Source organism: Alosa pseudoharengus, unplaced genomic scaffold (assembly GCF_046254945.1).
Source record: "Alosa pseudoharengus isolate Yale_2024_CS ecotype anadromous, Long Island Sound unplaced genomic scaffold, YU_APseudo_1.1 YU_APseudo_1.1_scf_3, whole genome shotgun sequence".
Lineage (NCBI taxonomy): Eukaryota > Metazoa > Chordata > Actinopteri > Clupeiformes > Clupeidae > Alosa > Alosa pseudoharengus.
The window spans coordinates 26,219,459-26,236,272 of NW_027468718.1; the positions used below are offsets into that span (position 1 = coordinate 26,219,459).

General features: G+C 42.1%; 1 protein-coding gene across 4 annotated transcripts in view; it reads right to left on the bottom strand.

Annotated features, from left to right (window-relative positions):
• tns1b (tensin 1b) overlaps positions 1–9,952 on the bottom strand; it is a 171,184-nt gene extending 161,232 nt beyond the window's left edge. For 2 of the 4 annotated variants that reach the window (XM_076263733.1, XM_076263731.1), the window contains exon 1: positions 9,796–9,952. In XM_076263733.1, coding sequence (XP_076119848.1) covers positions 9,796–9,900 — 105 coding nt within the window. In that variant the 5' untranslated portion in view covers positions 9,901–9,952. The remainder of the gene's footprint in view (positions 1–9,795) is intronic. The other 2 variants (XM_076263738.1, XM_076263734.1) reach the window with 1 other exon arrangement.
• Positions 9,953–16,814: the final 6,862 nt, after the last annotated feature.

A 16,814-nucleotide genomic window follows, 5' to 3' on the forward strand; every position in this document is an offset into this window, starting at 1 on the left:
AGAGGATATCCCTCTTGCTTCAGTAAAGTATCTTTGCATCCCAACCAACTTGAGTGTTTCTTGCAATAAAGAGCATATCTGTTACTCACACACACCCAGACACACACACACACACTCTGAAACATTTGTCTAGCCTCTGACATTGGCAGGAACATGAATGCAGATTTACTGGGCAGGCACTTGATGCCTAAATTCCATGGGTACCCCTAACTATCCCTCACGGTCCACTGTGACTTGACATTCCAGTGTAAATACCTGTGAAATTCCTCTATTCGGAATGTGGAAGTGTGCAAACCTATCCTTTAAAAGCAGCAAGAGCGAGACAACCAAAATTATCTGCCTCGGCTTGTTATGACATTTGGCGCGAAACAGAGAAAAAAAATGGGCCTTTCTTCCTGTGTGTATTCGGAGTAAATGCAGCATGTCAAAGAGGGGATTTATGGCCTCCCTGGAGGAAAAACAAGCCTCTCCCAATGATGAAAGCGTGGTTGCCCGACCTGGACAGCCCTCTCCTAGCCGTGCCTCGCTGTCGCACTAATTACCATGCTGCTGAATGGCAAGTCCTCTAAGAAACATCTGACCACAAACAACAACAAAGCCACATCTCAGTCAAATGTGACGCACTGCGAGAGGCCGGGCCTCCCTGTCCATCTTTTCAGAGGGGGGTTTGAGTCCCAACAAAAGAGTTTGAGTTGGAATTTTCTGGAAGTTCTTGGTTGCCAGGAGCAGAATGGCACAACCCCATGCCAACTATTAGAAAGCGAGACAAGACCATCCCCGCAGTAGAAAAGTGTCAACAAAAATGTTGGATAAAGGCCACATTCATCAATACACGAAGAGACAGAGCTAGGCGGAAATGGGGTAAAGAGAGGGCATTATGTCCTTCTAACTCCACAGTCGGAGATGTTTAAGTTGGAACGGCCTTATCCTCTCACATAATGGGAGCACACAGCCGTAACCCTGGGAAAAATACAGTTGCCCTTCCTCTTAATCTATCTTGTGGACTGTCATTCCATCCTCAAAGCAATGCTATCTGTATTTAACAAGCCTTAAGTGACTGTATTAGCGTTTTTTGTCAAGCTATTATCCTCTATTGACAGAGTCATTGTTAGGAAGTTTCTGCATCAGTGATTCACTAATGTCTTGAAAGCATGCTTGGTAGGACCTATCTGACCATTTCATTCATGCTCGTTTTCCTTGATTCCTTTGCAAACAGCTTTCAAATACTTACTTCCTTTCAAGAAAAAGCAACTGACTAAACAAAAAAACAACAACCTAACTATGTTGTAGCAATGACAAGACCTTTAGCAAAAGCAAAGGCTTGACCTCTAATTTTCTCTACTCAAGCTGAGTGTGGGTAAGAGGTAAAAGGATCTCTCCTGTTTGAGTCCTTTTCTCTATCATGAAGTCCTCTGGTGACTGGGGTTTCAGAAACCTGATGCTTACAGTCCTTTGTACTGTCTTTCATGGCACTTTCATTTTCACCAGACACTTTCAACTTAACGTTCTTTAAGTAACTCAAGGAGATTGATTTTCGTAAAAGCTGACAGACACTTATAGTGTGAGAGATTTCTTAATGGCATGGTATCAAATGTCTTTTATCACTTCCTTTTTGACATTTGGAGGTGGAAGAATCTGGACACAATGACACATTAAAAGTGGGATTTAAATTTCCCTTCAACAATTGTCCCTGGAAGAAAAAAAAAAAAAAAAAAATGAAGAGGCCATGGATTCCACTCTCAGGAAGATGTGCGCCTGACTGCAGTGCTCCGTGGAGGCGGCAAATCAGATTGCTCGCCTGAGGAGCTAGTGTTCTGATCCCTGCTCCAAAACAAACAGACTCTTGTTTTCCATCCATTAAATCGTAATGTGATGTGTGGCCATTTCTCACCGACTTGTGGCTGCCCTTTGGGTGCCTCTCTGTTTGTTGGGATTCTCACCATGGTGCCTTGCCTGTCCCTCCAAACCCCTGGCCACAGGTAGCGCAGGCCGACGTCAGACCGCAAACACGGAGAGTTCAGATTCATCCATCATCAAAAGGCCTCCTGACCCTGCGCCTCTTTTCTCCAGATGTGGTCGTGTTGGAGAAAATGAACTGCAAACACCCTCTGTGTGCCCACTGTCTGTCCCCATCGTCACAGACCGAGCACGACCAAATAAGTAGGCCTATGTCTCTGCTTTTCAGTAAACACTGACAGTAGTCATATATCAGAGATTACATATCTAGATCCTAATCAGTCCATGAGAGCCAAGAGAGATATACATTCCTCATATGGAAAACAAACATGATGCCCACAGAGCAATCAGTCTCTTGTTATTCTCAACTTCTGTTTTTACTCACTGTGTGAAGATAGGGTTACCACACACAAAGCACAGCTCTGTAAACAACGACCCAGCATGTGATGGACCATGGGGCTTTCAGGGGGATGCAACAATTTACAGTGGGCTGGTTTGATCTCTAGTTCGTCCATCACTTCAAAAGTGACTTCTTATGTGATTTTGACATTAAGTAACTTCCACACAAATACATTACATGAAACAGTGTGATTCATTGCTACACTTCAAATTATTTAAACACTGTGTTGTTGGCCCTGGAGCTCAGGAATGCTGTCCAATAGAACTCCATTTCAAAACCTGATCAGGAGGCTGCATTTTAGAGTGCTGGGTTGGATCCAGAGTGTAAAAGTGAGATGGGGTTGCCGTAGAGACACGGCACAGAGGCCACAGTGTTTCTTCCCAGCCAGCGGGAGACTGGAATGTTGAGGGGCATTGTGGGTAACTCTCGCTCTGCCACATACCTTATGAGATAATTACAGAATGCAGGGGACACCCTGCCAGGAGCCTGTCACACTGGCCACTGCTCAAGAGCATGCAAAGGAGCCTGTGGCTTTGTACAGTTCAAGAACAATCCATTTGGCCTAGCGGTGTCACTCACACCTGATCATTCAAAAATGTGATTCAGAGGTTTATTGACCAATAAGGGACCTAATGTTAAACAATTTAGAGGTTAAATATTTTCAGATGTAAAAAATCAAAGCACATATGAAATCACACACAAAATTCCATGAAAGCATTTCAATTGCTCCTCTCGGCTGCACCTTCCTCACTTTTGAATTTACACATAACTTCAGTCTTTGAGATAATCTTCCTCAAGATTGCAAGGCTGCTCCTAATAGCAATCAGCCTGATGAACAAGGCTGCTTCTAATAGAGATCAGATCAGACAGATGAAAGCATGCCGTCACTCTCCATAGGCCCATCCATCAGAGTAGAGATCACCAGGAGCCTCTCTGACAGCACAGGCTCTGATTTCTGTGAAGACTGAACACACACACACACACACACACACACACACACACACACACACACACACACACACCAGATGTGTGGGAGTGTACAGTGTCTGACACTGTTCTGTGGTTTGGCACGGGCCTAACAGATAGAATGACACCTCTCGCTGAGTGCCTGGGGTCATTCTCCGACAGGAGTGTGCCTGGACGGACGCCAGCCCTTACCCCCCACTATGATAAACATTTTGCACTGAAAACACTCAGAAGAAGCTTCAATGGTGGCCGTGACAAACTCAGGCCTGATGACTGTAACATGGCATGAAAAAGGTCGGGATGCCGTCCCTGTTCTTGTGCAAATAAATCAACTTCATTTCATTTCATTCCCATATCCGGCATCAACATTTGAGCTTTTGTGCTTTTGTCCAATCTGACAGAACAACACAGCCGACACGCACACCAAAATGAATGGGCAATAAGCTCTAAAAATCCACCCACTTTCTCTTATGAAGCCCGGCCCTTGTTGATTTTCCATGTTCGATTGAAAAGGTGCCCTCCGCCGCAGAGCAGGCCTTGAAGCCAGGTGGTGGTGGCGTTACACAACTCCTGCATTCTTCAAAACAGCCCTTCACACTCGCACGAAAGGGAGAAGGGGGAACAGCCCTCGACTCGCTTTGTTTCCCTTCCCTCCCCTCCCCTTCCCTCCCCTCCACCCCACCACTACATCTCCCATCCACATCTCCACCACCACCACCACCACCATCGCTGGCTGTCTCAAGACACAGCAGCTGGAGGAAGCTCATCAGGAGCACACACAGGCTCTGGGATCCGCAGACGAGCCCCACAGCTGGCCTCACGGGCGACCGGCAGAGCAGGCTGCCAGATAGCCTTTGATCTGCCAGGCCTCTAGGTGCAGGGGACAGAGGTTTGTTGTTTTTTCTATGTATGTGTGTGTGTGCGTGTGTGTGTGTGTGTGTGTGTGTGTGTGTGTGCGTGTGTGTGTGTGGTGTGGAGATAGGATCTAAAAATAACACAGAGCGCTCATCTCCTGGAACAAACACAGGCCCACAGAGGAGCCACGAGGAGAAGGAGTGGAAGGAAGGCCAGAGAAGAGACAGACAGACAACAGAGAAGAGAGAGAAAGAGAGAGAGAGGGGTGGGGTGGGGTAACAGCCAGGGAGAATGGCCCACAGCTGGCTTCTACACAGCACATGTTCCTACACCTGACTCTTGTGTTTTCCACTCTGGCCTCCTTTATGCATCCCATACAGTTGCTGGCTGGTGGCACAATGGTGGTGGTGTGTGTGTGTGTTAAGGGGGATGAGGTTGAGTGGCATTGTTTGGAGCCAAATGGCTGGCTCTTTTGAAGCACTGGGCCTGCGGTCAGACAGAACACTGAGTGACCGGCTGAGATAAGAGCAAAGCGGAGAGCAGCCCTCTCTGACAGGAGGGAATGTGTTGCACCGGACCGATGACAGAATCTCCTGATAGCCGGTGTGTGGAGGGAGGAGAATACAAAGGTAGCCCAACACCCACCAACCTCACCCTCCTCCCACTCATACACAACCAAGGGGGAGAACAGAGACAAATTAGTCGAGGAACATGGGCAAAAAATCAAATCAAGGGAAATTCAGTGTTGCACTTACAACTACTGTAGAGAGCAAGCCACAGTTTGACACTATGTTTTCAATTAATAAGCTTACACATCTGAGAGAAAGTGTGCACATTACCTTGATTAAAGATACAGCTTAAAGAAGAGATACTCTGGCCTAAAACCAACACCAAAGAAACAAAAACTAAAACTAAAATCATCATCTGTAAGATAAGTTTCAAAACTTCAGTAGCAAGTGATGATTGGAGTACCGGTATACCTCAAAGGCGAGATCACCATTTACCAATCGCAGTGTGTACGCCAGCCTGCTCTAAACAGTACAAATGCCCTGCTCGCTCACTACCTGGGGCAGGTTGCTGTGGCCTACTCTGTCTTCCTCAAATTATTATGCTATTCACTCTCACACACCCGTAAATCCCCTGGAATCCCCCCCCCCTCCACGTCTTTTCTCCATACACACACACAAACACACACACACCAACATCCCAGCCTCCAAATCGGTCTCCCTCTGCAACAACATCATCCGTCTGATGTCGGGAGATGTATGAGTGCTGAGAGGATTTGGGCCCTGTCTGTGGAGGTGCCATGCTGCTTTGATTGATGAGGGAGGGCTAAGCGTCTGTGGGAGGGAAGCTATGCCAAGAGAGAACACACAAAAAGACATTTTACACTGACTTTCATATCACTGGGTTGTAGTATTACTGTTGTTCCACATACTGTTTAAGCGTGACAGCCTCCACACAAAGTTGTGTTCATGTAAGGGTAATTAAAAACACCTTCAGTGGACTCTGGCTTTTCTAAAATATTTTCCCATTTGAAGTGGACATGCAAACCATTCAAATGGCTCACTTCACTTCCTTTTTTGTCTTTTACAAGAGCTTTTATGAAATGAAATCAGAAGCACTGTTATTCCTGTATGACTGTCCATGTAGGGCAAACACTATTGTGATTCATAATCAGATTATTATAATAGCAGACTTATTACAATAACAGACTTCTGGTTGGTGTTTTTTCATGAAAGGTACAGCTTATCTGAGAACAATGGCATGTGATATGTCAAAGCGAAATTGCTTGAGGGGTCACAAACACAACACAAAACAACACCTGCTTCACCCCTTACAAAAAAATAACTGTATTACTTCAAGTGTCAAACTGCCTTTTTCTATCAGTTTTGGAGGAAATGTTTGCAGTTCTTATACAGGAAATGCAGTATTTTGGACATGCAAATACTACTGTACTGCACTGTACTGTAGTATAACTGCACTGTACTTCGAAAAAACTGCAGTATAACTGCATTTCTTTTTTGTAACTTCACATCAAAGTTTTCTGTCTCATTTCTGTCTTTGACACATGCCCTTTTTGGATGTGTGCATTTTGTCTCAAATGGATTATTACGGTGGCCGAGAAGGGCCATAACACATGCAAACGCCACAACAAATGCATATTCATAAAACAATTACATATTCATAAAACACCTCCAAATTCATAAAACACCAACATCGATTTCACAACACGTGTGCTACAAATGACAAAAACATCTGCATATTCAGAAAACGCCTGCAAATTCTGAAAACATTTGCATCGATTTTACCTCACGCAAATATTCACAACACGAGCAAACGAGGTTAACAACATGCAAGTTGAAAAGACGACAACGGAAATGTTTCCAGCGGAACCATAATCAGTGAAGACCTGCTTCCGGTTGGCGCTTCTTTTTTATAAATGCGGTTGAGGGTTGAACGTGCTATTTTCTCCCATCCATTATTGACTAACGTTACAAGAGGTAAGTGAGTTTGCGCTTTTATTATGACAGACTTGTCTATGTGCTCTGATACCAAAGTGGTTTTGTGTATTTTTAACATATTAAGGCATTGTATTGTAAGGCTTAGTGCTAACGTATTAGTCCATGCAGATAAATGTTCAACGTTCTGCAAACGTTTATAGCTAAACGTTGTTAGCTGGCTAGCTCGCTCGCTCCTGGTTACTAATAGATGAATTACCGGCGTTATTACATGGTTGTCCTAAGCACTGTGCCCTTTCGAAAATTGTCACTGTCACATCTATGTATGTAAACTCTGATTTCATGGTGCAAGTTCGTGGAGATATGAGCACCTTGCTCCTTTAGCACCATTTCCCGCTACTGGGACTCTGGCACTAACGTTACCTCTTGGTTAAATCGCTAATGTATCAGCTTAGCATCATGTCGTTAGGGGTCTCTCTTAACAATGAAACAATTTAAAAATGCCATGTTAATGCAAGAATATGCCTGATATCTGAACTATTTATTTATTTATTTATTCAGATTGAAATGTTCTGCCCGTTTTGTGGTGTGAAAATGGGGGACGCTCCCAAGTTTTGCCCATCGTGTGGCAAGAATGTGGGGTTTCTTGCGGAGCGTCCATCCACATCAAGTGAAGGCCATGGGCCTACAGGTAACATTCCCTTAGATTAGATTAGATTAGATTAGATTAGATTAGATTCAACTTTATTGTAATTTAGCAGAGTACAGACACAGAGCCAATGAAATGCAGTTTACATCCAATCAGTAGTGCAAATAAGCATTAAATTCCAAAGTGCAGGTTGAGTACAGTATTCTGTGCAGTTATGTAGATGCAGTTATGAGAGATTAATTATGTGCAACAGTGTATAGTTAGATAAATACAACTCTTCCAGATGTTTTAACTGTCAGCAAGGTGACAATTTATCAACCAATCAATAGTCGTAGCTATAATGCATCAGTGTATGTGTGTGTGTGTGTGTTAGTGAATGAGACACATATCCCAGGAAAGGCATTCATGAGGTTCAGGGAAATTAAAGAGCAAGAGAGGAGGACCTTTTCAAAGGCTAAAAAGAAAACAAACATTTCGGTGAAGGTAAGTCAAGATGGAGGTTTAAGGTTGTAATGTGGCTATTACACACAGTAGTCTTAATCATGTTTGTTTTTCTTTTTTTTCTCTTCTTTTCTGATTTCTATAGATTTCAATTTGCATAATGACCAGGACAAAAAACCTTTTACAATCTCCACTGGAGCCCATTACTAGTAGAGCCACCTGACTGATGACCATCGCCGATCACCTCTTACGACAGACGCAGAGCAGCCGAGGCACTAATGAAAGGACGAGCCTGACATCTCTGTTCAGAGGTGCACCCAAGGTGGCCCCACACATGCGCACACACACATACACACACACACACGCACACACACACAGAGAGAGAGAGAGACACACACACTATAGACAAACATACACACACTCTCTCTCTCTCTCTCTCTCTCTCTCACACACACACACACACACACACACAACACAGACACACATACACACACAGACTGACATACCACCCATCAGGCCAAAGGTGATGGACACTGGGATGAACAAAAGGGAGGGAACTCTGCGGCCATAAATCTCCAAGTCTCTAATTAGACCTTTGGCCGTGAGCCTGAAGACAAGCCCTGGAGAGGCCACTGGCTTTACTTACAGAGAGTGATTATCATATCATCTTTAGAATCATGCCCCCAGAGTAGCACTGTAACTGCCTGGCTACTCTAGCTGTTGGCTGCAGCAACTTGAGCTAGGTAGAAACGACTCTAACAATCTTGATTAGTTGGACAACTGAAAATGGAATGGAATCCTTGAGTATTTATGGGTATTCTCTGTGTATGGGTATTCACTTACAGCAAAGCACACACCTCAGTCTCAGACAAAAAAAGACCTCTCATTGAATCAGATCATAGCATGGAAATTACACATTAATATGAACTATTATTACTTCACAAAAATCAAATCACAGAGAATATGCATGTATGTGGAACTGAAATGTAGACGTCAACCTGAGAAGAAATGGCATTGCTCTACTCTATAGTTCAGAGATCAGATCTGCTTTTGAGAGAGAAAAAAAATCTGTAAAATCAAAGATCAAGTGAGTCCCACTAAAGTGGGCTGTCCATCTTATTTCCCTGTACATATGAGAGATGGTTATCACTGCACAGGTCTGTAGTCACATTCCTCCCAGACAGACGGCAAGCTCTGCACTTCAGCCACAAAGCCAACCCTGTTCCTCAAGCTTCACTGCCACTCCTTTAACCACCAATGAACACCACCCCCAGCATTCAGCTGCAGACCACCCCATCGTCAGATCCCAAGTTTTTCCCCAGTTTCTAGACACCATAGATTTAAAGGGTCAATCAACAATCTACCTGACAGGGTAATATGTACAGGGGGATCTCCTCAAGGCACACTAGGCCAAGGTCAGAAGGACGTGAAGAAAGGAACAGGTTCAAACTTCAAAGTTTTATGTACAGCCCGTACCAACAGCAACAATCTGAATTTCAACGACACCCAAAACGTACCTGTATTCATTTTGGTAGCCCACTCACTGTTGAATAAAGTTCTATGCTGTGCCACCATATTTGTAAATATCTGTTCTTTCCTACGAATCCTGTCATTCTATTTTTCATTACCGTTTGCTCATTAGCACAACAACAACAATAGGCTAGTTATCTTACATAAAAAGTCTTTCGTAGTTACTGACCACATCTTACTTGCCTTACATGTCACGCACAAATAAACTGAGTAGACCGTTCTTATCATTGCATGATCATCAAAGATTACCACGTGGTTTTAATACAACTCAGTTGATTGCTACTTATGGTATACATCATTCAAATTAACAGGCTGTCCACTTACACGCGTAAAAGTCGACGATCTGTCAGTGACTTTGGGGAAAGGAACACAGAAGGTTGTCTTCGTAGTACGCGCAGGTAAACACATTTTTTCTCCCTGCACCCTCTCCTCCGTTCCATCCATAGTCAAGTGCAAACTAAGGAGTCAAGGGCACTTTCTGTCGATAATGCCCTTGACCATACAATAAAGTCACCACATAAGTGACCATAGCATACCTTGGATACAGGTGTCTTTTCTTCTTTCTTCTTTTCCACATGTTGGTCCAAAGGCATCTGAAGGAAATCGTCTTCGCAACAGATAAAACTCACTGTGCATCCCATCCAGGCAAATTCAGAAGAATGATCCGATGACCCATTCAAACGAGGAAACTAAAAATGTAGCCTAATCCACAGTCTCAAGTCCTTGCAAAAGGAAAGAGCCGCAAATCTGAAACTGTAACTGTTTCTCTCCAACAGGTAAGACTTGGCAACACCACTTGCTCTCCGATTGATCAGAGCTGTGATTTCAAAATAGGAAATACATTATGTGTATGAGTTGAAACCGACATTTTAATTGGTTATCTCGCATATCTCTAGACCATGGCCAAGACTGATATCCTTTTTTCCTGCTTGCTCCCATGCATAATTTCACATTCAGGCGCCCTCCCGCTGTTCAGGAAGGGGAAGGATTGAGGATCGAGAATGGGGCAAGAAGGTGGGATGTGTGTGTAATTCAACTCTCCCACACCCTCCCTCTCCCTTCTTAAACTCAGCGCCAAAATATGGGCTCATATATGCACACGTGTGTACACAGTAAATCCCGGGGAAAGACGTCTCCTTCCGTACATCAAACACACATTTGCCTTCGACCCGATTACGTTGTCTAAATATATCAGTTTAACTCATGAGTGAATGCTCACTCTAAAACTGAAGAATTAATGCAAGTTATACCTTAACACTTGCCCTTATTTTCAGTGAAAATATGTATGGTAGGCTATAGGCGATATAGAACCCCAAATCAGAAAAAGTTGGGACGTTGTGTAAAATGAAAGTAAAAACAGAATGTGGCATCAGAACCAATATTTAGCGGCAAAAAGTACATAGACAATATATAAAATATTATATATAAAAAGTGCTAACCTGTATACATCAATTGATTGTGCTTTGCAAGATGCCCATGCCGTAGGCCGTAATGCAAAGATTTATTTGGATTCTCTGAATGTCTTAATTATATTATGTACTGTAGATTATGAACTCCCCAAATAGGCTACTTATCAATTTCATGTTAAGAAGCATTAAAATGACAGTGTTTCATCATTTGTCCACACAGGTTTACACAGTGATAAATACCCCTACATTTTTACTTCTAAGAGACCCTGCCTTTCTGGGATCCTCTTTTTCATACCCAATCATGTTGCCAGTTACCTTGATTAGTTGTGAAACATTCCTCCTTTTGTTTTCTTTATCATTACACAACTTTTCCAGCATTTTGTTACCCCATACCAACTTTTTTTGAAACCGCTTGTTGCTGGTTTCAAATTTAAAATAAACATATTATTTTCCATGAAATAGTCACATGTGTCATTTTCAACATGTGATATGTTGTCTGTGTCCTTTTTACAACTAAATAATGAGATTTGCAGATTATTACATTCTGTTTTTATTCGCATTTTACACAACATTGTATGGTATATTTTAACTGCATTTGAACTAAAACTACCTTGTACAGATTTTCAAGGGGGTGTTTATGAACCACCAATATACAATTGCTGTTCTCAACATTTAAAGAGATTTGCATTTAGATAAGAGCCCTTATCTTGCCAGAGGAGGAACAACCCTTCATAAAATTGCAAACTTGACAACAAGAATATAAAACGTTTCTTCCATTCACACCAAAGGTCCTCACCCCTGACTGGTGTGTTAGGGTTATTTTGAAATACAGCTTAATTCCAGTCCCATACTCAAAAGTGATCAGTTTGAGTATCTACAACTGTGCCTCCACACCCACTGTGTGAATTTATGTTTATGAGGTAATAACTGGGATGCAAGCCATGTGGCTTTAATTAAACGTGATGAGAGGGGGTTGTGGATTGTCAAGAGGGGTATTATATCATCTTCTCATAGTTACATAATAAACCTCAGATCGACTTCCCGAAACAACAACTGTGTTCCGTTGAGGTCATTTATCTGTGGGAAAAAGGTACCGTCACAGCACATATGTTGCTTCATTGTCATTCAGTTATACTTAAGTCCTATACAGTAGGATTGCCTTCTCCAAAGAACATATTTAGTCTAGCTCAGATAGTGTTTCACTATTATAAAAAGATACATCCATGCATAATATACACCCCATTTAAAGACATTTTGAGGCTTTTATCAAGTCAACCTTTGATTCATACTTTATCTAATGCATCTTGTTCAGTCTACAGTGTTAAGTAGCCTATATCCACGGGACTAAGCTGACTGTTTGTCGTCTTTGGCCCACACAACCAGGCCTGATAAGAAGAACTTAAATAATGACTTCCTTCCCCAAGGCACATGTATTCTGACGCAGCTGCCTCTGAACTGAAGGTACTGCTTCAAGGGAGTGGTCCTCCAGGCTCAAATCTCAGAAACAAAATATTTGAATCCGTTCCTGCAATATTAGTGTCTTTTTTTAGATGCAAGTTAAAACAATTCATATGTGCAAAGGCTTTTTAAGTGTGAGCTATTTACATTTATTTGTGTTAGGCTTTAGATACTCTATTCACAATGTAAAAGGGACAGAGGAAGATTCTCCCACCAGATGGGGGTCAAAGCTGTGTTCTTTATTGGAGCCATGTAGGTCAAGAGTGCATGTATTTTAACAGGTGCTGGATAAAACCCAACACAGAAAAGAAAGAGAAATACAGTATATATATATATATATTGTTACGACCTCCTGTGCCCCCTTCAGGTCCTGGCCTGTCAGTGCACGGGCAGGGCTGGACCTGGTTAGGCTAATTGCATTATGAGGTGCACCTGTATCTGGAGGTGGGGCTACAAAAGGGTTTCTCTTTCTCTCTCTGTAGGCACTCTTTGGCTCTTTTCTTCCGACACAGGCACATTGCTTCATTTCTCCCTTTTCTCTCCCCCTTATCTCACTAACTGTCTTTCTCTCTCTTGTTCTCTCAATTGTCTAACATACTGACACATTCATTGCATCGATAGATAGATAGATAGATACTTTATTGATCCCCAATGGGAAATTCAAGGAAATTCAAGGATTCATCCACGCAGGCACAGCATTACATACCACATTTTATTCCCCTAGACATTCGTGGCTTATAATTTGGTTCTATTTTCAATAAATTATCTTTATGATTAAACATTTGTCGTCGTCTCCCTTTATGTTGCGGTCTGTGAACGAGATGGCCGTAACAATATATATATATATATATATATATATATCTGTCTTTCTTGATCCCGGAAATTATTTTTAACGTTTGACCTGAAAGATCTTCCTCAGGCACATCCATTTTCCTGACCTTTTAGGTGGAAACGTTGGGAGAGAGTAAGACAGTGTGCAGACCTATTTTTTCTCTCTTTCTTTTCTGGAGCCTCACCACGCCTACTGGTTTATGAGACCTGGAGCATCTCCACTGCTGCTGACTGAAAACGTGCCCTTTTACAGCCAAATCTACTTTGAACCTACCAACTGAACTAATTCACAAGATCCCAATCAGCTTCCCAGGAATATCCCCACTGCCCACTGTCAGACATCTGTCAGAGTGCACTCACTGCAGAATCTGGGAATGGATGAGTTGAGAGAAAGCATCTGGGAAAGCTCTGATAAAGATCGTGGGACAGTGAAGCTTGATCATGCTCTGGAAGCAGCTTACCCTTGATGGAACATCCTCATCATACCCTGTCATTTTCCTTCTGTCTCAGTGTTGGCCTTTGTTTTGCATTGTAACGAAAATACATATATGTGTGTATAATTCAAACAGAAGAGAGTTCATAGAGTTTTTTTATACCTCTGATGTGAGATGTGCACTTTTGCTTGCAACTTGGGTTTGTTCATACCATAGCAACGCTTCTGTTTTCATTATTTGACCCAACAGTGTTTTGTCCTAAAATACCTTTTGTTTGTGTAAACTGAGTTTTAGCAGAGACCTGTGAAAAACTGTAATAATTCCCTTAGTTACATTTTAGTTACATTAAAGCATCACTGTGTATTTATTTTACCTTAAAATAATGGCTTCAAAATCATCTTGGCTCTAGAATCATTGCATAGTTCTGATGATTATGTTAACAGGGACAGGCCACAAATTAAAATCGCTGCATCTGCCAGATACTAAGCAGAATACGGAAAGAAGGGGGAAGCCGTCATGCAGGGCACTAAGGCCACAGTGGCCTGAGAACTAAAAGGGAATCAAGGCAACGTCTGCCATGGCCGGCATGGCTGCTGTGAAATTCCAGCCCTGCTTGCAGCCCTCTCGACAGGCTTCCCACTGATCTTTAGTGGAGTGTGATTGCTGTTCTACTGTCTCCTATAGGCCACAACCACATCCTTTGTTTGCTGACATTCAGTGTCAAGTTCTAAGACTAACACAAATGCGTCGCCTTTTCTACCTGATTCAGGTAGGCCTGTTCATTGTTGTTGTTGATCAGGTCTACCACCTCTAAGTTATTAAATTATATCACTAGAGAGTATTAAGAAGTCTCACGTCATTGACTTTTGTCTCTCAAGAACAAGAAAAGGAATAGAATTGAATTGGCCTTGATTGGCCTTAAAATACCACGTCTTCTGCTGCTTTAACTTGATAATAGAAATGGCCACTACTAGAAGACAACTGACAACCTTGGCCATTTTGATGTTGAATTCACAGAGTTTGTTCACTATTCAGTTGGTCATCATTGATAACTGGTGGATTTTCAAGGCCTGTAGTTGCAGTATATGTTATTGAAACTACTTTTATTGCTAACTTTTACTTTACAGGTTTTTGTTTATGAATAAAATGTAAAAATAAGAACATTAGACATGAATTCCATATTTTCTGCCTGGAGATTATGACATCACATCTGAACTTTTGAGGTAATTTAAAGATTCCGAAATCTCCATGGTAACGTTGTCAAACATACAGCATTCTCAGGTTTTTGTCTACATTTGTGATTTTGCATGTGGATATTGTGGTAAGAATACCTTTTTTATTATTTGATTATTATTTGATTAATGCTATAATTTGATTATTGTTTGATTAATGCGCATCTTTATCATTGTTTTTGAAGATAAAATAAGGACAACATAGTGACTACAATTCAACTGTATTAAGTAGTTTCGTTGTTGCCCCTCATGGTATTGTTATTGTTATTGCCATTAGTATTGGTATTGGTAAGCTTCTTCTATCTCACTCCTTTTCTCAACCTTTCCCCCAGATAAGAGTGTACTTCATGACAGAGTTTAAGGACGTGGCTTTGAAGCCAGGAGGTGCAGGAGGGCCAGCTGGTGATGGGCAGAGCCCTGAGAGGAAGGGAAAGGGCAGAACAGCTCATGGATGGAGAGTCCTCCTGATTAGCTGCCTCCTCTGCACTGCTGTTCATCATGATCAGACTAAGGCCATTGTGGAAGAGGGGCAAGGAGAATACCGACGGTCAAGGTTTCATACAAAGAACATTGATCACAACGGCATCTCCGAGAGTATCGACAGTATTGAAGATGGAAAGGCTGAAAATAAGGTTGAGGAACTGAGAAAGAAAGAGAAAAAGAAGCAAAGTCAGGAAAAGATGCAGGGAAAGGCTTGGCACATTCGGTTATTTAGAAAAAAGGCTGCCCCAACCACCACTGACCAATGGACGGTGATGAACAAGAAAGACAGGCTAAGGCAGAGGCAAGAGAATTTGACAAAGGCAGAGGCTTGTCTGGAGGCTTTCTTCCAGCGACAGGAGAAAGAAAGAACCAGACTCATCGTCAGTAATCTGATTCAGAGGAGCCAAAAGATTGTTGAAGCCAACAAGGTATGGAGCTCTCTGCCCATGAGAGCAGATGATGTCATCAGGTCTGTGACCTTCCGTGAGCCGAGTCCTTGCAATGTGCCGCCTCTGAAAGCTGGACTGTTCGGTCAGAGAGATGCTGAGTGGCGTAGGGTGTTGGACGAGGTCAGAAAGACACAGATGGAAAAGACTCTGGAGAAGAGGATGGCTGAGAAGACCTCTCAAAGTACCGCATCTATTGATTGGAGGAGAGATCTTACCACACTCTTTATTGGCTGCACCGTGTTTCTCTTTGCGTGGTTCTGTGCCAATGCTTTCTAAAGCGGTGGACCCCTCCCTCAGCGATGACTGAAGAGGCTGGGATACTGACACTGCAGAGAGAAGCAATTCCTCTTGAGAAGTGTTCACTTCTGTACAATAAACAGAAGATCTAACTGCATTTTTTTTATTTCAATAAACTATTTTGATTGAATAAAAAGTGGTTTTGCTTTTTTTGTAATAACATGTAACATGAAACAAAGATTGTTAACATATTTTCCAAAGATGTATCAAAACATTTCTAAATACTGAGATATGATCCTTAGAAAAAATATCAAAAGCCAAAAATGTTGAATATAAGATTTATATTTCTCTGTAACTAACCATTATGTAGTGTTAGCCTGTGGGTATAGTGAGCAAAGTTCTCCCCCATTCAGCGACATTATGTATGATGATACACACCCATAACACCTGGTTTTACACTATGTAACCTTGTTATATACCACGCTGGAACATTACTCTTTTTCTTTAGTTTTTCAGTACCCTAGCGCTAAATGGGTACCCAGTATGTTTAGTTTTTGAGTACCCTAGCGCTAAATGGGTACCCAGTATGTTTAGTTTTTGAGTACCCTAGCGCTAAATGGGTACCCAGTATGTTGAACATTGACTACAAGGGGTATAAATACCAGTTCAGGGATCATGTTGCTTTAACATGGTAATTACATGCTAGGAATACCCACAGGTCACCAATGACAACTGACTTTTGCAATCATTGTTTACTGGTGGCAACTGAGGCACAAACAGGCAACTGAAGATGATATGATCTTTTATGAGTGTCTCATGCGTGAAGATGATATGATCTTTTATGACTGCCTCATGTGTGAAGATATGATCTTTTGTGAGTGTCTCATGTGTGAAGAGTGATTCATGTGTGAAGATGATATGATCTTTAATGAGTGTGTCTCATGTGTGAAGAAGATGATATGATCTTTTATGAGTGTCTCATGCGTGAAGATGATATGATCTTTTATGAGTGTCTCATGTGT